Source organism: Pollicipes pollicipes, unplaced genomic scaffold (genome assembly GCF_011947565.3).
Source record: "Pollicipes pollicipes isolate AB1234 unplaced genomic scaffold, Ppol_2.1 Scaffold_3094;HRSCAF=3628_pilon_pilon_pilon, whole genome shotgun sequence".
Classification (NCBI taxonomy): Eukaryota; Metazoa; Arthropoda; class Thecostraca; order Pollicipedomorpha; family Pollicipedidae; genus Pollicipes; species Pollicipes pollicipes.
The window spans coordinates 132,428-155,196 of NW_023596227.1; the positions used below are offsets into that span (position 1 = coordinate 132,428).

The 22,769-nt window shown below is 60.0% G+C and overlaps 1 protein-coding gene across 1 annotated transcript in view; it reads left to right on the forward strand.

The window, feature by feature from the left end:
* Positions 1 to 22,769, forward strand: part of LOC119090853 (uncharacterized) — a 45,570-nt gene that overhangs the window by 11,664 nt on the left and 11,137 nt on the right. Inside the window, 8 exon segments of the mRNA XM_037213594.1 lie at positions 879 to 1,058; positions 4,597 to 4,788; positions 10,249 to 10,342; positions 15,442 to 15,550; positions 20,490 to 20,505; positions 20,507 to 20,683; positions 21,148 to 21,283; positions 22,372 to 22,478. Coding sequence (XP_037069489.1) covers positions 879 to 1,058; positions 4,597 to 4,788; positions 10,249 to 10,342; positions 15,442 to 15,550; positions 20,490 to 20,505; positions 20,507 to 20,683; positions 21,148 to 21,283; positions 22,372 to 22,478 — 1,011 coding nt within the window.

Sequence of the window (22,769 nt, forward strand, 5' to 3'; positions counted from 1 at the left end):
CAATCCTGCCCCGGTCGGCACTGAGTTCGCCGGAGGTGCCTGCAGGAAACGGCGAACTTCCTCGGAAAGTGTGCGAGCGTCTGGAGCAAATGGTTGAGAGCAGAATGATATTGAGATCCTCGCCAAATGTCTTGCTGGCTACGTCAACATGACAATGCGCTGACACAATCCCTCGACGTGCAGATTCTTAACAGGCTTGTGCTCTTTGTGAGCCCCGTTTCAGCGTCAACCCCGTTTTGTTGTCAACCCTTCCCGAGGCTATCACTAAGGAGTACGAAGTGCCAGGTTTCCAGGAAGGAGGAGGAGCAGGTTTCTTTTATACGCAGGGTATTCTGCACAAATCTTTCCTTTTTCACGCAGAATTGTTACCTCCTTTGACCTGCGCTGACCCTCACTGCAGTCTCTATCCCGGTACATGAATGGTTGAAGGCGCAGTGGGGCGAAGACAGGAGCACTGCATCACTGAGCACAAGCCCGCTCCTTCATCGACATATTGGTCGCAGGGACATCGGCCCGGGAACCCCGGGCTCGCGGGCTGCGCCGCGCCGCCGAGTGCTCGCGCCGGGCTGACTTGGCCCACCACCGTGACCTGGTCTGACCTGAAGCCGTGCTGCCGTGACCCGGTGTGAGGTGGCTAATGCGACGTGGCCCCTATCGCTAGGGCCCCATTGCGGCTTACTGTGACCCAACGTGACTGGAAAACCCGGTTTGACCTGGCCCGTGACCCGGTGTGAGCTGGCCTCTGCTCTCACGTGACCTGACCTCTAACCCGATATGGTCTGACCTCTGGCCTATGTGACCTGACATCTGACCTGGTCTGACCTAACTTGTGACCAGGCGTGAAGCGACCTCTCACCGGGTGTGACCCGCGCCGGCAGACCATCACGGCGGACGCGCTGGCGCAGCCGCGGCTCACCACGCGCGTCACGTACCAGCAGGACGGCGAGACCCGCTCGGCCACATACACCACGGACGTGTCCGTGCTGCGGGGCCGCCTCAACGTGGCTGCGCTCACGCACCAAGCCATGGCCGTCGGCAAGTTCGACGGCTGGCCCGAGGTGAGGCCGGGTCCGGTGCAGCGGCCGCCGCCGCCGCCACCGCCGCCGTCAGATGGCGACCGGGCGCGGGGGCGGGCGAGTCTCCGACGGAGTCGTGACGTCATATGTTTATAGCTGGTGGCCGACGGGTTTGCTGACGATGCCCGGCGATTTCGTTTTTGTGCTTTGGACGTGCTTTGCGACGAGCGGCTTCCGCGGTCGAGCGAGCGGCATCTGTGCTCGTGTCGAACGCAGCGAAAGACACATGTTTTGGCGGTCTCTTGATCGGGACCTGACTACGTTGCATCTGCAACGTTGCAGAGTCTCCTGACCTTTGTTACGCTTTAGTGATGGCGGGTCACGTTATGTTTGCAACGGAGCGGAGCAATGTCGCTCGGAGCGGAGCAATGCCGCTATTGTCCCGTGCCTCGTCCTCCGTAACAGTGTGGCCCTCGGGCACGTTGTCTGCCGCGGTGCTCCGGTCGCTGTCGTATCGCCGCCACTGGCTGATCCGCTGGTCAGTTGTCCCGGTTTGTAGGATGCCGCCAGCTCTTTCGGTTGGTGACAGAAGCCGCGCGTCCTTGAGCGTTCGTCGAACTCGTGTGACGGACGCGGGCGTCCCTCGGTAGCCCATCCGACCCTGTCAGGTCTCGCGGCTGGTCTCCCGGGCGGCTCTGGCTGCACGCTCGGCCGGCTGACCCACTCCGGTGGCAAGAACCCCAGTGCGCGCATCCCACCGCAGATTGGCGTGTTGCAAGGATCGAATGTTGAAGCCGCACAAAAGAATCATTGCTATAATCCTAGCCGGAAAACGCCGCCCGTGCGCCGGCTCCCACGGCGGGGGCGCGGCCCCCGCGGTCTCCACCCACCCGCGCCGGCCGCGATGTTCCCGGAACTTCACGCCGAGCCGGCCGTGCGCTGCCGGCCCACGGGTCCACCGGCAGTCTGCAGTCCCCTGAGCCGAGATTTCCTGCGCGATTTCGTGGCGGCCCGCCGCGTTGATTGCTGTGCACCGTTTGCCGGTTTCCTGTTGTCCTGTTTCCTGTTTCCTGTTGTCCTGTTGTCTTGTTGTCCTGTTTCCTGTTGTCTCCCAGCGTCGGGGAGGCCACACGAGAGGCGGCGACGCGGCCGCTCGTGCAGCCGCCGCGGCGCGCCGGGCGCCGGGCCGCTGCGGCGCGGCGACGCCCCGGCACAGTTGGCCCGGGCAGACAGCCAAAGTGCGCCGGCCGTGGCCCGTGACGGGAGGCGTCGCGCTGCGGCCGGCGAGACCACAGCGCGGCGCCGCCCAGCGCGCCCGCCGCCGGTGTCGCGCATTCTTCGACGCGGACCGCCCGCACCGGCCGACGTCACATTCCGGCGGCGGCGGCGGCGGCCCGGCCGGTGCGGCGGAGAGGCGGGCGGCCGACCGGTCCGGCTGGCGTGGTTTGCCTGGCGGCCGGCTGATGCTGCTTATTGTCGGAGCCTCGTCTGACGACCGCCCGCTCACCGCTGCACGACGTCCGCAGCGGCACCGGCGGCAAGCAAGATATGACGGGGGGAGGGGGGAGGGGGAGGGCGAGGTGAGGAGGTACGGTCGGCACGGGTTTATGGTCGGAACGGGTCTCTATGGACGCTGCCAACTGACATGAGAGCTATTCAGTAGGCACACGCTAGAGGACTAAGAGACTGGTTTGCTATCCGGATGCGCCACTGCATGCGCTATCGTCTGTGTGAACAACGGGGGTTGTTTGGTGCGGCAACACTTTTTACATTGCTGCAGTCATCTGGCGGTCGTGCCGTCATGCAAGAGCACCGCAGTTTTCGTCGCTTCAGGTGGTGTCTTCTCCCCAAGCGCTTCCATAATGCAAAGCTCCTTTTCTGCTCGCGGTGGATAACAGCGTCGTGGGAGAGCATCGTCCCGCTGTCGCATGTAAGAACAGCTCCGGGACGTGTTCACTTGGCACAGTAGCATTTCTGGTATAGGAAAGCTGCGGCGACGGAAGCCGTCTGTCTCGTCGTTGCCACGCCGGCCGTGCTGATCGATAGGCTTTGGGCGGCCCGCGCAGTACTGTGCATGTGGTGTGCTCGTCTGCCGTATACGATGCACGGCTCATCACGATAGCCCGCTGGCGGAGGAATCACAATGACGAATGTATGCACTGCCGCGTCAATGTGCCTTGATAGATCGTGCCTTTAGGCGTGGCCCGTGTGATAGAGCCGTTGTGCGTTGTAGAACAGCATTGAAGGGGGGCAGCTGCAATAACGGCCATTCGGAAGAGGCGGTGGGTCGCTGTATGAAAGGATTCATTGCGCACCGCTAAGGAATCCATGATGCCTGTTACGAGGCCGTGGATATGAAGATACTTAACGTCTGCCGTTCCGAGAAGCGGACGTTCAGCGACTGAGTATTGACGCACAGAATACAGCTAGCTCCTTCCGGAAATTGACATCCGTTATAACAACTAGGACGTCTTTCAAGCCATGAGCGAGTGGAAAAAGCCGAAGTCCACCATGTCCGGCCAGTCAGGTCCCCTGTGTCCGGCCTGGCCGCCGTTTCCGGCCTCGCCGCCATGTCCGGCCAGTCAGGTCCCCTTTGTCCGACCTGGCCGCCGTTTCCGGCCAGTCAGTCCCCTTTGTCCGGCCTGGTCGCCGTTTCCGGCCAGTCAGGTCCACTGTGTCCGGCTTCGCGCAGTCGTCTGGATGGCTGGGCCAGTTCGGCTCCGGTGTGCTGACGCACCACCGGCGGTGGCTGTGTGCTGCGCATGCGGTCTGGCCCGCGTGGACTCTGAGTCCGTCGGCCACAGTCGCGCTGGACTCGGTCGCCGCGTCGAGTCCGTGAGCACCCGTCCCTGGCCCGTCGCAGTGTGCCGCGGCGGCAGACGGGGCGCCCCGCGGCCGCGGCGGCTTGCCCGCTGGCTCAGTTGCGGGCTCGGGCTTGGGCTGCTCCCTGTTTTCTCCAGAGCTGTTGGCTCAGCGTGTCCAAAGCAGCAGCTTGTGCATGGACGCCATATGGCCATTGTGGGCGGCGCACCCTAAAGCCCAAATGATCATCAGCCGTTTGTGCAGTTGCGGTGGACTCGATTGCAGCCTAGCCATCTGTCTGAGGGGCCACCCCCCGTAACGCCTGTACAGGTGCTGCCGCTGCCGTGAGTTTGCGCTGCTGGCCTTCTTGACTTGATCCGGCCTGTCGCCTACAGCAAATGAGGGCGTTCCTGAGGTTGTCGTGGCCTGCTGTCTGTGCCGAATGTGCTGGCAATGGTCTGGCAGCCCAGGGGAGAGGGGGGAGGGAGGAGGAGGCGGCGGGCAGGCTTGCCTGCGCTGTTGGAGCAGCGCCGTGGACCATAGGTCTGACCTGTAAACCCACTGACCGATGCCCGCAGCTGACCTGTGCTCCTCTGCCACCTGACCTCTGAGCCCGCCGACCTGCCCTCTGAACCCGCTGCCCTCGGAGCCCGCTGACCTCCGACCTTTGTCCTCTCGAGCCCGCCGATCTGTGATCCATCTGACCTCTGACCCAGCTGAGCTGTGATCTGACCTGTGCCCTGCCGACTCGTGATCCGCCGGTCTGTCGTCGCCGCAGGTGCAGATGCAGCTGGAGCTGGCCGACGACAAGGGCCGCTCGAGCTCGCTGGAGGAGCAGATCCGGCAGGAGGGCGCCAGGGAGGTGGTGACCGGCTGCTTGCGCGGCGCCGTGCTCGACCTCAACTTCGCGCGCGAGCCCGACTTCCCGCCGTTCGTTCGCCGCCAGGAGCTGGAGCGGGTCCGCAGCCTGGTGAGTCAGAGTCGGCCCACTGAGTCACAGAGTCGGCTGAGTCACGGCCGCTGCTTCCGATCGGATCGGTTACCGGTTTGTTGCGGGGTGCAGAGGTCTGAGATGTACGGTCGGGTGGAGGGAGTCACGCGAGTCTTTCGGCCAACTGCTTGGACTCAGCGGACCCTGACGGACGTCGCGTCTGGGGTGATGAGTCGACCGACTCCCTCCCTGTCGTGGGAGTCGATGAGCGTCTGTCCGGAGCTCGGTTGACTCAGAGTCAGATGTCCCGCGCCTTCTTCGTCCTCGCGCGTAGGCCGTCGGTCGTCGCATTACCTGCAGTGAAAACGGATGCTGGGTGAGTCATTAGGGGCCGTCAAGGGAGGGCGCGTCACTTCTCGCCGACTCAAGTGGTCGCCGAGATCGAGTCGCCCGCTTGACCCGAGACGACGCCGCGTTTGTGTCGAGCGCCTGACCGAGCCGGGCGTCGGTCGTGTCCGGGCCGCGTGACCCGCGGCCCTGCCATCCGTGAATGTCGCCACGCTCACCAGCCGCCGCTGTGAACGGCTTGACTGCCCCCGCCGGGCCGCTAGCGGCCCGCGCGACGGGCGGCCGCCACTCGGTCCGGCCTCCGGTCACCTGATGTTGGCCTGTCCCGGGGAGCAGGTCTGTCAGGCTCGGGGTCGGAGGCGGCAGGCGGCGGTGCGCCGGACGCGTCGAGCGATCCAGGCCCGAGCCGCGCCGACCGCCCGTCGGCTTCTCCGGCGCCGTTGCGGCGGTCGGCGCGCGACGTGTCGATAATGACGCGAGATGTGGCAGCGGCAACTGCGTCGCCGGTGCGTGCGTCGACGAGTAATCGGTGATCAATCGACCGCTGTCGCCCGGCCGCCGAGCAGTGAGCCCTCAGCGGTCGGCCCGGTGCGGCGCCGAGCAGGGATCGACCGGGCGGCCCTCTCAGCGTCGGCGAGCGGACCGGCGCCCAACTGGCCCCGACCCCGCCGGTGCGGAGAGCGGCCCAGCAGCGACGCCTCTCCCGTGTCCGGCGAGGCGGCGCGCCGCATCTGTGAGCGTCGATGACCGCGCCGCGCGGCCGTAACCGGCTGGCGTGTCGGGCGATCGGTGCGAGGGAGGGGAGTCGCCCTGGCAACACCTGTTCTGAGGCGGCGCTGCCGCGTGTGCCGCACTGCTTTAAAGCGGGGGTGGGCTCTGATTGCTCAGCGGCACGAGCCGCGCCGGTCCCCTCCCCTCCCCTCCCTTGGGCCAGCTGTGTGGAGACGCTGTCCCGGCGGCGTCCGTCCGAGGCCCCGGGGCAATCGAGTCCCGCTGGAGCGCGGCCAGCCGGCTATTAATTACGGCCTGGCGCCCGTTGTCAGCCGAGTGGGCGTGGCAGGGGGCACTATGGCGCCGTCTGCGCGCGCACTGAAGCGCTTGGCCCCACGGATCGGAGCCGACTGGCTCACACACCGAGACAGCGGATATGCTCGATGCGTGTGTGCTGCTTGTGTGTCATTGGGGCTGTACGACGCACTCAGCTGCTGAGGCTTTATGACCTCGCCTGCGTCTCACTTTGGCGGAAAGCGTGGGCACCGCGGGAATCGAACCTCGTACCTCTGGTTTCCCAGACGCGCAGTGGTTAGCGCAGACGCGTTAACCACTACAGTACCGGCACCTCCTGTGTGCTGCTTGCGAAGCGTTGTTGCAGCGCTGGGTGCGCGCCGTTTGGATCATCCCGCGCTGATGTCAAGTGTCCATGGGTGATCACTGATCTTCCGCATTCACATGGGTCTTCCCGTATTAATGCCGCCTTTCCGCACGTCGGTTGCCCCCAATGGAGCCGACGCGGCCTCACCCTCACCCCGCATTTTTCTCCTAATAGCACAGATGGCTCGCGATGGAAAGACAAAAATCGCCGCGGCGCGTGCTCGCCAAGCGCCGCCGTCTCCTCTCTCTCTTATTAAGACAACCCTGACCGCGCCAACGGCTGGCTGGTGCCTGCGGTCTGGATGACAGCATCTCGATACGGATGTTGTCATCAGTCACAGACGTCGGCTGGCACTCCAACGATTGCAATGTCATGTCTGCTGACGCTATGATTTGTGGCCGGGGCACCATAGCGTGTCCAAATACCGTCGCGTGGCCAGGAAACCGTGGTCTGGCAGAGACACCGTGACCTGACCCAGACACCATGACCTGACCCAGACACCATGACCTGACCCTGACACCATGACCTGACCCAGACACCATGACCCGACCCTGACACCATGACCCGACCCAGACACCATGACCCGACCCAGACACCATGACCTGACCCAGTCACCACGACCTGACCCAGACACCATGACCCGATCCTGACACCATGACGTGACCCAGACATCATGCCTTGACCCTGACATCATGACCTGACCCAGACACCATGACCTGACCCTGACATCTTGACCTGACCCAGACACCATGACCTGACCCAGACACCATGACCTGACCCTGACACCAGGGCCTCACCCAGACGTCATGACCTGAACCTGACACAATGACCTGACCCTGACACCATGACCTGACCCAGACACCTTGACCCGACCCAAACACCATGGTCTGACCCAGACATCGGGACCTGACCCGCCGTACCCGGTAATAGCGAATATGCAGCCTCATTCCTTATTGTGCCGAGAGTTTGGCGACAGTTTGCCTTCTCCTCGCACTGGATTGGATATGCGGCCCGATGAGACCCTTTTATCCTCGCACTGTTGGCCTCTGATACAGGAGCTGACGTTCTAATCTTCCACCTCTCCCAGGATCTGTACTGTTGTCTCCCGTGGAGCTTTAGCGGACTCCTGAGAGCCGCCTTTTCCATCTTCATGTGTGGTCGCTATCATTGGTGGTCCCCTAATGCACTCGTGAAGCTGTGTGGTACCCTCACTCGCCCACATTTCATCGATTCCAGCCTGATCACAATGTCTAGATAATAGCTACATTCCTGGCCATAATGAACTGACGTTCGTGGATCAGAAATCCGTCCAAGCTCTTCCTGTTCACGCTGCGCGTAGCCCTGCGCTGGCATTGAGCTCGGCTGAAGCGCCCAACCCATTTTCACATCTGGCACATCCTATTCCTGGATGTTATCGGCTTGCTGTTGATGAGAGGATGTGCGTGCCAATTCGTCCCGCACGGCCGCACCGTCTTGGGCGGCGTATCTGCTCGACCAGTGAGTTAGGAAGGGTGGCTGACCGGTGCTAATGTGTGACGAGGAATAGGAAAGGACGCTCGCACCCCATTTGTCAGAGGCTTGAATTCAAGCCATCTCCTGCACCACAGCTGCGTGGTCACGTCCCGCCACGAACTGCTCGACCCATGCAGCAGTAAAACCGCGCCCAGTGCAACGGCTGCGTGACGACGGTGCGCCCCCGGTCGCCTTCAGTCGCCCTCAGTCGCCGCCGGTCGCCCTCAGTCGCCGCCGGTCGCCCTCAGTCGCCGCCGGTCGCTCTCGGTCGCCCCTGGTCGCCACCGGTCGCTCTCGGTCGCCTTCAGTCACCCTCAGTCGCCGCCGGTCGCCCTCAGTCGCCGCCTGTCGCCGCCGGTCGCCACCGGTTGCCCTCGGTCGCCGGTCGCTCTCGGTCGCCCTCGGTCGCGGCCGGTCGCTCTCGATCGCTCTCGGTGGCCGTTGGTCGCTCTTGGTCGCCGCCTGTCACTCTCGGTCGCCCCCGGTCGCCGCCTGTCGCTCTCGATCGCTTTCGGTCGCCGCCGGTCGCTCTCGGTAGCCCTCGGTCGCCGCCGGTCGCTCTCGATCGTTCTCGGTGGCCGTTGGTCGCCAGCGGTCGCCAGCGACTCTCAGCGGCGCGATCGGTCGGCGTCTGTCCGTGCCGCTAATGGAGCACCGTGTCAGTCGGCGGGCGGTACACGGTCGGAGGCGCCGCCGCCGCGGCCGCCCGCCCGCCCGCCCGCCGGCGGCCGGGACGCGCCGGGTCGGAGGAGACGGGCTGCCTGGGCCGGGGTGGGGCCGCCGCTGACGGCAGGGCACGTGACATGCGGAGAGGGGAGGGGGGGCTGCGGTGAGCCGCGAGGCTTGGCTCGTGCACCGTTTGGGATGGGGCGGCGCCAGACCTGTGCCTGGATCTGTCCGCCGCTCGCTGGCAGCTCTGATCGACGTGCGTGGTCGCTCGGCCGCGCCGGCCTGCCCGCCCGCGGCCCAGCGCCGGGACATCCATGTCTCACGATGTGTGCACGCGCCCGGCATGACAGGCCCGCCGTGCACGACGTCTGCCGTGCCCAGTCCATTAGGCCGCGGTCGGCCGGGCGCGGCGGTGTCGGCTTCCCGGCGTCACCTGCGCGGAACGCGAGGCTGACGCTTTGCCTCTCCGCCTCTCCCGCCGCCCCCGTCGCTCCGTGATCGGCAGCGCGGAGCTGCGACTCGGGTCATGCGCACGCGACGGAAGAAACTCGAACTGCAAGGCCGCGAGGCACCGCTCGGCAGGCCAACGCAGTGGCTGGGGTTTTCAGAAGCTGGGAGTGTTCGGCGGAGCGGCGCACGGAGGGATGATGGAAAAACTCGGGCCAGTCAATGAGACCAGCGGATCTTGCGGTCAACTTTCACGAGCGGCTGGGAACTTTGAAGGTCTGAGGTAATTGGAGCGGGTCGCAGATGCAGGAGACGAGTTAATGACGTCAGTTTTGCATTCGTCTGAGGATTGCTACGGCGGGCTGTAGCAATGTCACGAGCGTTACCTGAACTCGCGACGGCATACCACAGCTCTGGCCGTGTGCTAGCTGGAGATTCTGCCGCTCTGATGTTCCGCGCTGTGCGGCTTGAACAACACACGTAACACAACACACGTCACACAGCACGCGTCACACAACACACGTCACACAACGCACGTCACACAACACGCGTCACATGACACACGTCACACAACACGCATCACACAACACACGTCACACAACACATTACACAACACGCGTCACACAACACACAACACGCGGCACACAACACACGTCACACAACACACGTTACTTGCCCCGCGGCTCGCCGGTCCCTGAGCCAGTGACTTGTGTTGTGTTGACCGGTCCCTGAGCCAGCGACTTGTGTCGTGTTGACCGGTCCCCGAGCCAGTGAATTGTGTTGTGTTGACCTGTTGCTGCGCCAGTGACGTGTGTTGTGTTGGCCGGTCGCTGAGCCAGTGACGTGTGTTGTGTTGGCCGGCCGCTGAGCCAGTGACGTGTGTTGTATTGGCCGGCCGCCGAGCCAGTGACGTGTGATGTGTTGGCCGGCTGTTGGGCCAGCGATGTATGTTGCGTTGGCCGGCCGCTGAACCAGTGATGTATATCGTGTTGGCCGGCCGCTGAGCCAGTGATGTGTTTTGTGTTGGCCGGACGCTGAACCAGTGACGTGTGTTGTGTTGGCCGGCCGCTGAGCCAATGATGTATGTCGTGTTGGCCGGCCGCTGAGCTAGTAACGTCAGTCGTGTTCACTGACGTCCGACGCTGTTGCAGTCCCGGGACCCGTCGGAGGGCGACGGCGGCGAACGCACCACCCGGCGCCTGCTGGTTAAGGTGCTGAAGGCGGCCGGTCTGGGCGCCACCAAAGGTGAGAGGTCGGCCCACCATGGGTTCTGTTCGCGGGCCGGGCCCGCCGCGGCCGCACCTCGACTCTCCGGCCGGCAGGTCCCACAGCTGGTTGTTCTGCGTGTGGCGTGTCGGCTCTGGGAGGAACGGCGCGCGGTGTGCCATACCCAGCAGGAAACTGGCCAGCGGCAGTAGGCAGGGACAGTCGTACGCGACAGGGAACGGACTGCCGCGGTGTGCGGAACTGTCACACGCGACGGGGAGCGGACTGCTGCGGTGTGCGGGGACTGTCACACGCGACGGGGAGCGGACTGCTGCGGTGTGCGGGGACTGTCACACGCGACGGGGAGCGGACTGCTACGGTGTGCGGGGACTGTCACACGCGACGGGGAGCGGACTGCTGCGGTGTGCGGGGACTGTCACACGCGACGGGGAGCGGACTGCTACGGTGTGCGGGGACTGTCGCACGCGACGGGGAGCGGACTGCTACGGTGTGCGGGGACTGTCACACGCGACGGGGAGCGGAGTGCTGCGGTGTGCGGGGACTGTCACACGCGGCGGGGAGCGGACTGCTACGGTGTGCGGGGACTGTCACACGCGACGGGGAGCGGACTGCTGCGGTGTGCGGGGACTGTCGCACGCGACGGGGAGCGGACTGCTGCGGTGTGCGGGGACTGTCACACGCGACGGGAAGCGGACTGCTACGGTGTGCGGGGACTGTCGCACGCGACGGGGAACGGACTGCTGCAGTGTGCGGGGACTGTCGCACGCGACGGGGAGCGGACTGCTGCGGTGTGCGGGGACTGTCGCACGCGACGGGGAGCGGACTGCTGCGGTGTGCGGGGACTGTCGCACGCGACGGGGAGCGGACTGCTGCGGTGTGCGGGGACTGTCGCACGCAACGGGGAGCGGACTGCTGCGGTGTGCGGGGACTGTCGCACGCGACGGGGAACGGACTACTGCGCTGCACCTGTCCTTTCACATCAAACAACGCACGTGCTGCAGCGGCCCACACGGTCTGTCACACCGGGCGGGGTTGCCGAGCTGTAAGCTGTCGCTGCCGAATGCACGTGCAGGGTTGCACGGCCCGGCCGCCGGCGGTGAGTCAGCCCATCACGTCAGAGACTCCTCGACGGCGCACGGGATCTAAATCGGGGCGGGGCCGATCTGGCGGCCGGAATGCGGCGGCTCCCCTGTATCCAGCCGGCCGTCCGGGAGTGGCGCGTCCGTTAGACCTCCCGCTGGTTGACGCTGGTTCCGCCTACACGCTACACCGGACCTCCTGCCAGCCGTTAGACCCGCCGCTGGTCGACGCTGGTCCCGCCTACGCGGGACACCGGACATTCTGCTAGCCGTTAGACCCGCCACTGGTCAACGTTATTCCCGCCTACACTCGACGCCGGACCTCCTGCCAGCCGTTAGATCCGCCGCTGGTCGGCGTTATTCCCGCCGTCATGCAACACCAGACCTCCTGCCAGCCGTTAGACCCGCCGCTGGTCGCTGTTAGTCCCGCCCACACCCGGCACCGGGCCTCCTAACAGGCTTGAAACCTCCGGGCGTGTGATGGCATGTTTGTGGGACCAGACGTTAGACCTTACTGTGGATATGATACCACCATGTTCTCGGCGTTGACCTCATGCCATTAGACATCCCGCACTCGGATGCACGGACTCCTTGCAGCTAACGGTGGACGTCCCTATAGAAGCCGTGCGACCTTTTTGTACCCGGTGTTAGGTCTCCCTGTAGCCGGCGGGAGGCTTCTCGCACCAGACGTGACATCTCTCGGCACCGGACGTCACATCTCCCCGTACGAGACGTCATATCTTTGCACACCAGACATCCCATCTCCCCGCACCAGACGTCACATCTCCCCACACCACATGCGACATCTTCCCACACCTGAAATCACGTCTCCTCGGACCAGACGTCACATCTCTCGGCACCAAAAGTCACATGTCCCCACATCGGCGTTACATCTCCCCACATCGACGTTACATCTCCCCACACCAGATCGCACATCTCCCCACCACATCTTCCCACATCGGTGTTACATCCCCCCCAGCCAGATCACACATCTCCCCACCGCATCTCTTCGCATCAGATGTCATACACCGCCACACATGAAGTCGCATCTCCCCACACCAGATGTCACATCTTCCACCACGTCTCGTACGTCACATCTCTTCACACTAGACGTCAGAGCTGCCTTCCCCGTGCGTCCGCGCCGTGTCGGCCGTTGGACGGCGCCCTGGAGACGGCCGGCTCCTCCCAGCCCCATCGATCGTCGTGCCGCAGTTAGCCGCAGCACGGCTGACCTCTTCCGGGTGTGGAGGCGCCGCGGCCGCGACATTCGCGGCCCGCGGCGGTCAAGCGGCCGACGGGCCCCCGGGGGGGGGGGGGGGAGGGGGGCTCCCGCCGCGGGGTGTCAGCCGACCGGCATACAGCTGGGCGGGGAGGGGGGGGGGGGAGCTGGGCGAAATAAGGCGACGGACCCATGGTCGGTGATGGCGCGTGGTACTGTTGCCTGCTGTCACGTGCCTAATTTGTACGTCTTTCGGAAAACATTTGAAGACTTTCCACTGTTCTAGAGTGATGCAGGTAATTCCTTGATATCTTTCACCTTAACGTTGAGCGGTATTAGGTTCCCTATTAGCGCCGGGTATTAAGTGTGCGAAGCACAGATGGTGATGCGACGCTCAGTAATGACGGTTACAGCGTCCTCTTCATTTTCGCGTTACGAAAACAACGCCAGCTGCCATGTTGGGTCTGCTCACTTCCGCTGATGCTAAACGATTCAGAATGACCCGACGCGCTGCGGCTGAAAGCGAGTGGCCAAATAAGGAACACTGTGGCGTGGCTGTGTACTGTAGGCAAAAGCCTGCTGGCGCTTCGAGCTCCCGACCGTCTCCAGCGCCTGACCATGAGCTCGATGACTGAAACGTGTCGTTTGCTTTGGTTGCGTCGAGATCTCCGACCTGGCCCAAGGGATAGTGCGTCACCGAGAAGGCTAATGTGTTTAAGTGTGCCAATGGCCCGGAATTGAAGCAAAAAACGACACATGTTATGGATGGGGCGGACACTGTTGAATCACCATCGGCTTCACGAAACACCGCGTAAAGGAGCAGGTTGCTTTGAGTGGTGACGTCATTGACCGTTGTTTGGCCGCACCACACCCGTAAATCGCCGCTTGGCTCTAGGGGGAGCAAAACAAACAGCGTGTGTACTGGTCCACGTGACCATTTTGGTAGGTGTATCAGAATTATCGGCCAGATGTGCTGCTGCGGAAACTCAAGTGTGAAACTGTTGCGAGGTGTCCCCTCTCGCTGCCTCTCCTCCGTTCCGTTTGTTTCTCAGTCCCCGCTCCCCTCTCCCCTCAACCTTCATACCCCCCCCCCCTCTCTGCATATATCGCGAAACCTGTACCTCACCGTCGTTGGTGTAGTGGCCTAGATCAGTGCGTAGGTCTTCCACATCGTTGTGTTTCCTGTTGTGGGTGCGCTTCCCGTAAATTAGTCTCCTCGGTACTGAGTTGAGCCAAAATAGTTAAGTTACGGGCAAGGTCGTGGGTCGAGCGGGTCTAAACGTCAACTGACAGGAACTTATGGGGCTTCAGCGTCCCGGACCGGCCAGTTACGCTTTTTACAGGTTGCGTCTCTGTGTAAGGCCTCGCCAACCAGGCAGGCAAAGTCCAGCTGCTTTGTGATCGCGAACGTACTGTCTACGCGTCTTAAAGTGACCCCGGCACTGTGACTCATAGGTGTGCTAGTTCTTGACCGGGGACTACCAGTCTCAGGTCCCGAATGCGACACTGGACAAATCTGATATTGCCACGTAAAAGCCACACTGAGTGTAGCCCTGTTCGTGGGGGCTAATATGCTCCCAAAATCTTTGCGTTTTCCCAAACTTTTTCACAGTCACCGAGAACGTAAACAATGCCTATTTTGCCGATATTCCGGCCTCGCATTGCCAGGCGTTGTCAGCTCCAATGCCAGCCATCATGCGAGCATTGCCATATGTGACTTTGTGCGCGTGTGCCGAACATCAGTGCACACTTGCTTGCTATCTTTTCAAAGGGGAACATTCCGGTGCAGTGGTGGGACCCATTCGTATGAGTTCCCAAAAGGTGGCGTTCTCTCTTGGTTGCGTCTGAGTATCATCTATAAGGTGATATCACTCACGGTTATAGTCACCCCGTTAAGGCCCGTCGCGAAAAATATCTTACTGGCTTGCATATGAATTGCTATGATTAAGAGCCTGCCCGAGGTCGGTGAAACGTTCGCATGCACTGAATGGTCACGTGTTCAGTTAGGGTAGTAACGCTTGACATGCTCTGGTTTAGTGTCTTCCTATTCGCTCCACCGTTTGTAGTCCGAGTTACTGCGACCAATCGGAGGTCGAAACCAATTACTTAAGACGGAGCCGTTTCTCTGAAAGAAAATCGCCGTGCCCGAAGACACATCAGTCTGGCTTCTTAATATTAGTGCTGAGCGTAAAGCTATTTTGCTAGCTTTTCATTCGTAATGATGGGAAATTGATATGCTAAGGAAATATGCCGTGTCCCACACGTGAAGGCAATTTGAGCGTTTGCTCTGCACTGTTCCACCTGTCTGGCCTCAGTTCACACCCGCGGTCCGTGGATATCCACTGGCTCCGTCAGCCTCACACGAGCTCTGTGCTTCTAGCTCATTCCGCTGAAGAACGCGCCCACGTTTGTGCATACATAGTCAGGAGCTCAGAGTGTTAGGTAACAGGCTCTCCTCCAGATTGGCGTAGCTGGTGCCTTGACCTTTGCCTTCGACCGCCCCTGAACTTTCACGGTTGGTCGATGGTGCAGATCTGCAGGTTTTCTTAAACCTGCAAGCGTTCGCTACTCTGTGGCGGTCTGCGTTCTGCGATACTGTAAGGACAGGCCGCACGTCCTTGAGCTAACCCGAGCGCGCGTCTGAACCGGCCTGACCTGGATGATTTTCGGTACTGCCCTGACCCGGCCGTACCTCCACACTGCCCTGACTCGGGTGTACCTCGGACCTCTCCTGACCCGGGGTACCTCAGTACCGCTTTGACCCGGATGTACCACGGTACTGGTCCCGTCTGATGGCCGCCCGGGCACCCGTGTTTCAGGCTGCAAGGAACCGTACTGCGTGGTGGAGATGGATGAGCCGGCCCAGAAGTTCCAGACGGAGACCCGACTCGACACAGACCACCCGTTCTGGGACGAGGCGTTCATCTTGTGAGTGCCGCTCGGCGACCGGCCGCCATAGACAGCCGAATGCCGAGGTCAGGTTTTTACTTGGAGCATATTGCCACCTCGCCATATATTTCCGCTGTAGTCAGCGCCATACAGCGCCCGAAGTTCGCCGATAGTGCGGCCGTGTTTTTGCGTGCCGCCGACCGCTGACTCCCCGCACTGTCGTGGCTGTGCGCCGCGCAGAGGCTGCCGTTCTAGTCCATATACAGCGGGCAGGCGCCTCCCCGTGTCAGCCGTTCTGGTAGCCTGGCCTGGCCGCGTGCGGTGATGCGGCCGGCCACGGCGTATGCCCCAGGTGCCGGCCGCCCCGCCCGGCCCAGCCCAGCCCAGCCCAACCCAGGCCAGCCGGCCGACGCACCTGTTTGTTATCGTAACCGGGCTGAGTCGGCTGACGGGTGCTGGCACGGACGACCGGCCGGGGCCGCCCGCCCCGTGACCGTCCGTCCGTCTGTTCTTCGGTTCGTCCGTCTGTTCTTCCGTCCGTCTGTCTGTTCTTCCGTCCGTTTTTCCGTCCGTCCGTTGGTTCTTCCGTCCGTCCGTCTGTCCGTCCGTCCGTCCGTTCTTACGTTCATCTGTCCGTTCTTCCGTCCGTTCTTCCGTCCATCCGTTCGTTGGTTCTTCCGTCCGTCCGTCCGTTCTTCCATCCGTCCGTCCGTTCTTACGTCCATCTGTCCGTTCTTCCGTCCGTCCGTCCGTCTATTCTTCCGTCTGTTTGTCCGCGGGCCGCTGTCCTATTGTGCTGGTCGCCGCCAGGCCACAAACAGGACCCCCTCCCCTTCTCTCTGCACATTCTCTCCCAAAGCTATTATTGTTACGGGCTTTCGCTGCCGGGTTCGGCCAATGCGTTGCTGTCGAAGACGTCTGCTGAATCCGGATTTCGTAGCTGGGCACAGCGTCAGGTGCAGACGTCACTGTGCTTCTGCTCACGCCGTGGCAGGCACGTACTTCCCTAGTAGCGCCCGATGTGCTGTTATTCGTCCGTCTGCCACGGGCAGCGATAGCTCACCAGTACTGTCTGTCGTCCGACACGCTCCCTTCTCATGTAAGCGGCCACGTCCCGGCTGTCTTCACGTGCCGACGCGGCGGGGCGTCCACGCTTCCAGATGGTCCTCATGATTTGGTGCTCACGCGCCCGGCGGGTAGGCTGGCGCTGGTCGTGCTCCCGCAAAACTCATCCGGGACGGGATTATGCGATGACCTTGTAAACGCATATGCAGGAAACTGTTGGTCGGCCTATAGCGTGTCATCTTCCCGACAGTTCCGGCCGTTTGTATGATCTGCTGCTGCATGGCTTCGTCATCAAGCCCCTCCTTCCTAATATGCCGCTGCCGCGGGCGTGGGCGCGGTCGACCTATCTTTCTCGTCCGTCCATGCGCCGCCGGGCGTGCATTATTTTTGTTTAATCGGAAGGCGGCGGTCTGCGGATGGCTGCGGGGGTGCGACCGCCTGGCGTTAGAATTACTCCCCTCCGAACTTTTGGAATAACTTCTGAACTTTGGGCGGCCTGCCGCCAACGTTTTGGGAGCTGTCGATCAATTCAGCGCGTTTTCCCGAAAACAGCCTCAGTGCCGGGTGAAGTCACCGATATTAACGGCGTTTGCAAAGTGCGTAGCGTCGCGACGCGCCTCTAAAGACATCTTCAAGCATCTTCTTTGTTTTTTATCGCCACGTATAGATTTTGGTATGATACAACGACTGACCTGACCTTGTGCCAGTCAATCAACCACATGACTGAAGGGCACATCGATTCATGAACAGAGGTCATGCAAGACTAGTGTCAGGCTCAGAACCCAATTAATTAATGGTGTCCAACTGTGGTAAATCGGTCAGTAAATATAAAACGTTTCCCATGCCAGTGATAAGTGGTTAGATTGTCGTGGACCTTAGCTCTTGTGACGGAAGAATAAAGGCACGCTGACGAACTTATCTGGCTAGACTTTTGGTCGGAATTGATGTGCCCAGCTTCCTTCAATGACTTTACACATTGTGGTATGTTTTTATTCGTGTGTTGCTTTTACTTACATGGAAAGCACAGTGATCCACTTGGTGCTGGTTTCAAAGCCACAACATTATAACGGGTGCCACAGGTTGGAAGATTTACCACGCGCTCGGTTGGGAGTCAAATTGACCCCCCTGAAGGTTTTCCCAGCATGATTTCCGAACGGCGTGGCGTAACCGCACCCAACTTTGCACAGCTGTAGAGAACTAAATAGCGGATCTTTTGATGGAAAAATTAGATGTACCTTGTGGGGTCGCTGAACTATGGCCGGTGAAAGTCAGGCCACGGCTGCAAGCGAAGGGAATTTATATTGAATCGTTCAGTGTGATGTTAGAACGGTGTGTTGGACGAAGCCGTGCACATCTGAGATAGTTTTTTAGGCAATAAATCAAGTATCATACCGATTTATCATTGCGACCCATTCCATTGACCTTGTGTCAGGCATGAAAGTCAGACCGAGTTTAAAACTAACCTGCGTTTTAACCTCATTCTTGTTTTATTGGGCAGTTTTTGGTGCTCATTTCAAATTTATTAATAACATGGACCGCGACAGACATTTTTTAACTTCTGAACACGCGCCCGGGTGGTCGGCTAGATACCATTCGCTCGGGTGGGGGTCAATTTGACCCCCTGAGATATCGTAAACTAAGAGAGCTAGAGACACCAAATTTACAGAGTGTGTTGACCGGCATGTGAACTCACTTAGGTCAAGGTTTCAGGTTCCTAGGTAATGATGTTTGGGTCAACAAAGGTCAAACTAGGTCAAGTTCCGGGTTGGTCTCCAAAATGCCTCTCGAACCTAGATAGCCGTTTCTAAGCAAAAGGTCACATTCTCATGTAAGGTTAGTGACTTTGTTTGACCTTTTAAAGGTCAAGGCGACCAAAATCATACAAGATTGCTCCGAGTTTGGCATTTGACTAAGCAACAAAGATCACGTTAGGCAGTATGTTCCTAAAACAAAATGTTGACCTGGGTTATTTTAGGCTAATAACCTGTTCTGACTTCTAAGAAGTCCATGGAAGATATATAATGCGGTTCCTGCTGTCAATAAGTTCGAAATGAGCACCAGAAATTATCCCATACAGTAAGCCCTGGAGCAACAAAAAAGGTTGGTTTTGACCTTGGTGTGACCTTCACATCTGACCTTAGGTAAATGTAATGTGTTCATTCAACTGTTGTGTTGGCTAAGAAAGCATCTCAGAGATGTATGGCTTCGTCTAACACTCCGTTGTTGGATCAGATTGAAGGATCCCCTAGAAATTGCCTTCGCTGAAACCATGGCCTGACTTTGACCTGCCATAGGTCAGCGACTTTACAATGTGCATATAAATTTGTTATGCCAAACGATCTGTTGTTCATTTGTCTACAGCCATCAAAATTTGTCGCGGCTGCGCCGCGCCGTTCGGAAACCATTGTGGAAAAAGCTTCGGGGGGGGGGGGTCAATTTGACCCCACCCGAGCGCCTGTTAAAGGTGAGACAAGGTCACTGCCCTAAAGTGACCCAGGTCAACATCTTGTTTTAGGGGCATATCGCCCATTGTAATCCCTGACGACTAGTTGAATGGTAAAATAGGAGCAATCTCGCAGGTATTGATCACCTTGACCTTATAAATGTTAAACAAGGTCACTGGTCTCATAGGCATTTTGCTTAGAATAGGTGTCTAGCTTCACGGAAGTTGCATGAGGAGGTCTGACGGCAAGTGAGGCACCGATATATATTTTTCCTTGGTTGACCTTATTTGACTATAAGGTCATGACCTAGGAACCTCAAATTCTGACAAGTGAGTGCACGTACAGTCCAATCTACCATGTAAATTTGTTGTCCCCAGTTCTCTCAATTGCTGAAATCTCGAGGGGTCAAACTGGCCTCTCCCCGCCTCAGCCATGGGTATTCAACCGGCCATCTGGGCACGTGTTAAAGATATTTTATGCGACTGATGACGTCATTGGCCAAGAAACGTAGATCGGACCAATGGTTCGGGAAAAGCAGCGGCAGGGCGATCAATATCCGTTTGAATTGGCTTGATCTGCCGATTTGATTGTGATGGGCTGGATGTTGCAACTTGTATAATGGTTTGAAAGATGTGAAGGAGTTAAATGTTGGACATTACTAATGCCATTGGCCTTTGCACGTGTCTTTGTTATGTCAAATCATCTCAAATCTTGAAATCGCCGTGAAATTAGTCCACAAAGCTGCCATATCATGAACCAAGCGTCGAGGGTCGAGGTTATGGGGGTGAAGGTCAGAAAAGGCCGTGAAACGACCTCAGGTGACGTATCAGCACTCTTACTCATCGAATTTAGTGTTATCATGTCTTGCCTTGAGCCAGGCTTGCTGTGTGGCCATATGATAACCACGACGAGACATGTTATGTGATCTCTGACCCCGTATTTTTACCCCAGTGACACTTCACCGTGCGAGGTAACTGAATGGGCCTCGAATAATAGCGGTTGGTCACGCGCGAGGCTGCTGCTCCACGTTGTTTTTATATGCCCCACTCAGCACATTGAATGTGAAATGGGCTAGCACCGTACCCCCTCGTCCCCCCCCCTCCCCACGTTGCGGACCGTGGGACCAGGATGAACCTGCTGCACCCGAAGCTCGACCTCGCACATTATCTGGGACATTGGTGTACCGGTGCTTTGGCAGGACAGTAACCTTAAGTTTACTTAAAGTTGCTCTGATAAAGTGCACTGTTCTCGTTCATGCGCGAGCCTGTCGTCCGTGGTCACTGTGTGTGCGCTCATCAACTTACGGTGCTCTTGTCCATTCCCGTATTGTTTTTCGTGCGTGTGTGTGTATTCCCGTTGTGGCGTGCGTGCAGGCCGCCATTCTGACAGTGGCTGGGCTGTTCGAACGGAGCCGACCGTTCCGTGTGCTCCACGCGTCCCACCGTTGTGACCGGCGCGCGCTCCCCCAGCGACCTGTCCCCCCAACACGGGCGAGCTGCTGTTCGAGGTGTTCGACAAGCAGAAGCCGCGCGACACCAACTTCCTGGGCCTGGGCATCGTCGGCATCGAGGAGCTGCTGATCAACCCGAGTCAGCGACAGATCATCCCGCTGCTGTCGCGGCCTTACGAGGAGGACCCGGTGTCGGGCTCGCTCACGGTCGAGGTACGCTCCCCGGGCTGATGGGGCGGCTGCGGCGCACCAGGACCAGGCGCCGGAGACGGCCGTGGTTTCGAGGCAGTGGTTTCGAGGCAGTGGCTTAGCCGAAGTGATCGGGTACCTGTCGGGTGCAGGTGTCAGTGCTGGACTTGCATTGCAGTCGTCTTCGTTTTCACCGACGCTCCTGTTTTGGTGTTCAGAAATGCCGCTCGCTGTTGGTGCGGTGCGTTGTCCAAAACCCCACTGCGACAAATACGTGAAGCGTACCATAGCGACAAATAGGTTGATAACGACTAAAAGTCTGGACGAATCCCGTGAAGGTTCGATATCTCAAACAATACGACCGATAATTGTATTTGTAAGCGCACTCCTCGTGTTGACCATGTATCTCGGACCTGCACGCTTGGGGCGCCGGCCGCACGGCTGCATCACAGTGTCGTGACGGCGGCGCGACGCGCGCTGTGCTGCAGTTTCTGTTCGTGGACGAGGATGGCTCGCCAGTAGAGGAGGGGGCTCTGCCGCACCGCGTGACGCAGACCTCCGAGCGCCTGCTGACCTCCGGCGAGGTGCTGCAGACCACGCGCACCACCTACACGCGGCCGCAGGGTGAGTGGACCGGCTGCACTCCCTGCAGAAGTGGGTGGACCGGCTGCACTCCCTGCAGGGGTGAATGGACCGGCTGCACTCCCTGCGGGGGTGAATGGACCGGCTGCACTCCCTGCAGGGGTGAGTGGACCGGCTGCACTTCCTTCGGGGGTGAGTGGACCGGCTGCACCGCCCGCGGGGGTTGAGTGGAACGGCACCAGCTCGAGACGTGGGGAGACCCACACGGCACCTCGGGTAGCTTGAGAGATCCACACAGCGCTACGTTTCAGCGGGTCTCATTAGGTCGCGTGTGATGAGCTTGAGTTGTGGAATGGCGGACACGAACCCCACGCCCGGCCCGGGAAGGTTCGAGCGGATCAGACGCCCCATCCTAGGCGTTAAATAGACCCACGTGCTACACCCATGGAGTGTAAGTAGACCCAACACTATACATATACCTGGAGGGGGTAGGTAGACCCACGCACTACACCCCTGTGGTGTGGGCGGACCCATGCAGTACGCCCCTGTGTTGTGAGCGGACCCGTGCAGTACGCCCCTGTGGTGTGGGTGAACCCAGCGCTACACCCACCTGGAGGGGACTCATTACCTCTGGCCATGCTCCCTGCTGACAGTCGCCAACATTATCCGTGTTAGTGGGCTAGCCGTGCACCGCCGTGCTCTGATGCAGCCCGGCCGGCCGCTGGACTACAGCGTGTTCAGACTTTCCAGATTTTTGTCTGTGCTGCATTATGATGGGCTCTACCAGGAGCTGTGCGACGAGTGTTAGTGGTCAGGTTGTGAACATACATGAGGTGAACTGTAACACTCGTGCCCGAAATGTTTGAATGCCGATCCTGCCATGTCATTTCTTGCTGTGGAATACATGAGCCTGGACGCAGTAACAACAGCCTAGGGTCAGGCCTGGGGCTCGTGTTCGAAGTCGCGGCGGCTGTTGGTGCGCAGCTCAGAGACTGATGTTTATAATGACCGTATCATTTGATGTTGATGTTTGGTGGTGCACATGTTGATGGGGGTCCTGCCTTGGCGGCGACGCTTGGTGTAGCGCGTCCACTTTCGCTGACTCGCCCCTTTCTGGGGCACCCTCGCAGATGATGACGACGGCCGCTTCGTCAAGAGCATGGCGCTCAAGGACGTGGACTCTAAGGCTCGCCCGAACGCCAAGAAGAGCACGCTCATCATTCACAGCTCGAAGAAGGTGAGCGGGCGACGCCGGGCCCGGCGGCGCTGGGCCGGCCGCCGCGCTGCCTCCCGAGTCTCTCTTGCTCGCTGCGTGTATGTGTGGTCGTGCTCTGTCCCCGGCGGCATGCGTTGTGGTGTGCTGCCTTTGGCAGAGCCGTGGAGTAACTCTCGGCCGACCGGGTCGCCACAAGGCGCGATGGTGTTGGTCTAATGTGTTGGTAAAGAACGATGGGAGCTGAAAGGTGCGCGTCATGGCTACATTTTAGGTCAGAATTTAGGGCAAAATCGAGTTTGTAACTTCCCTTCC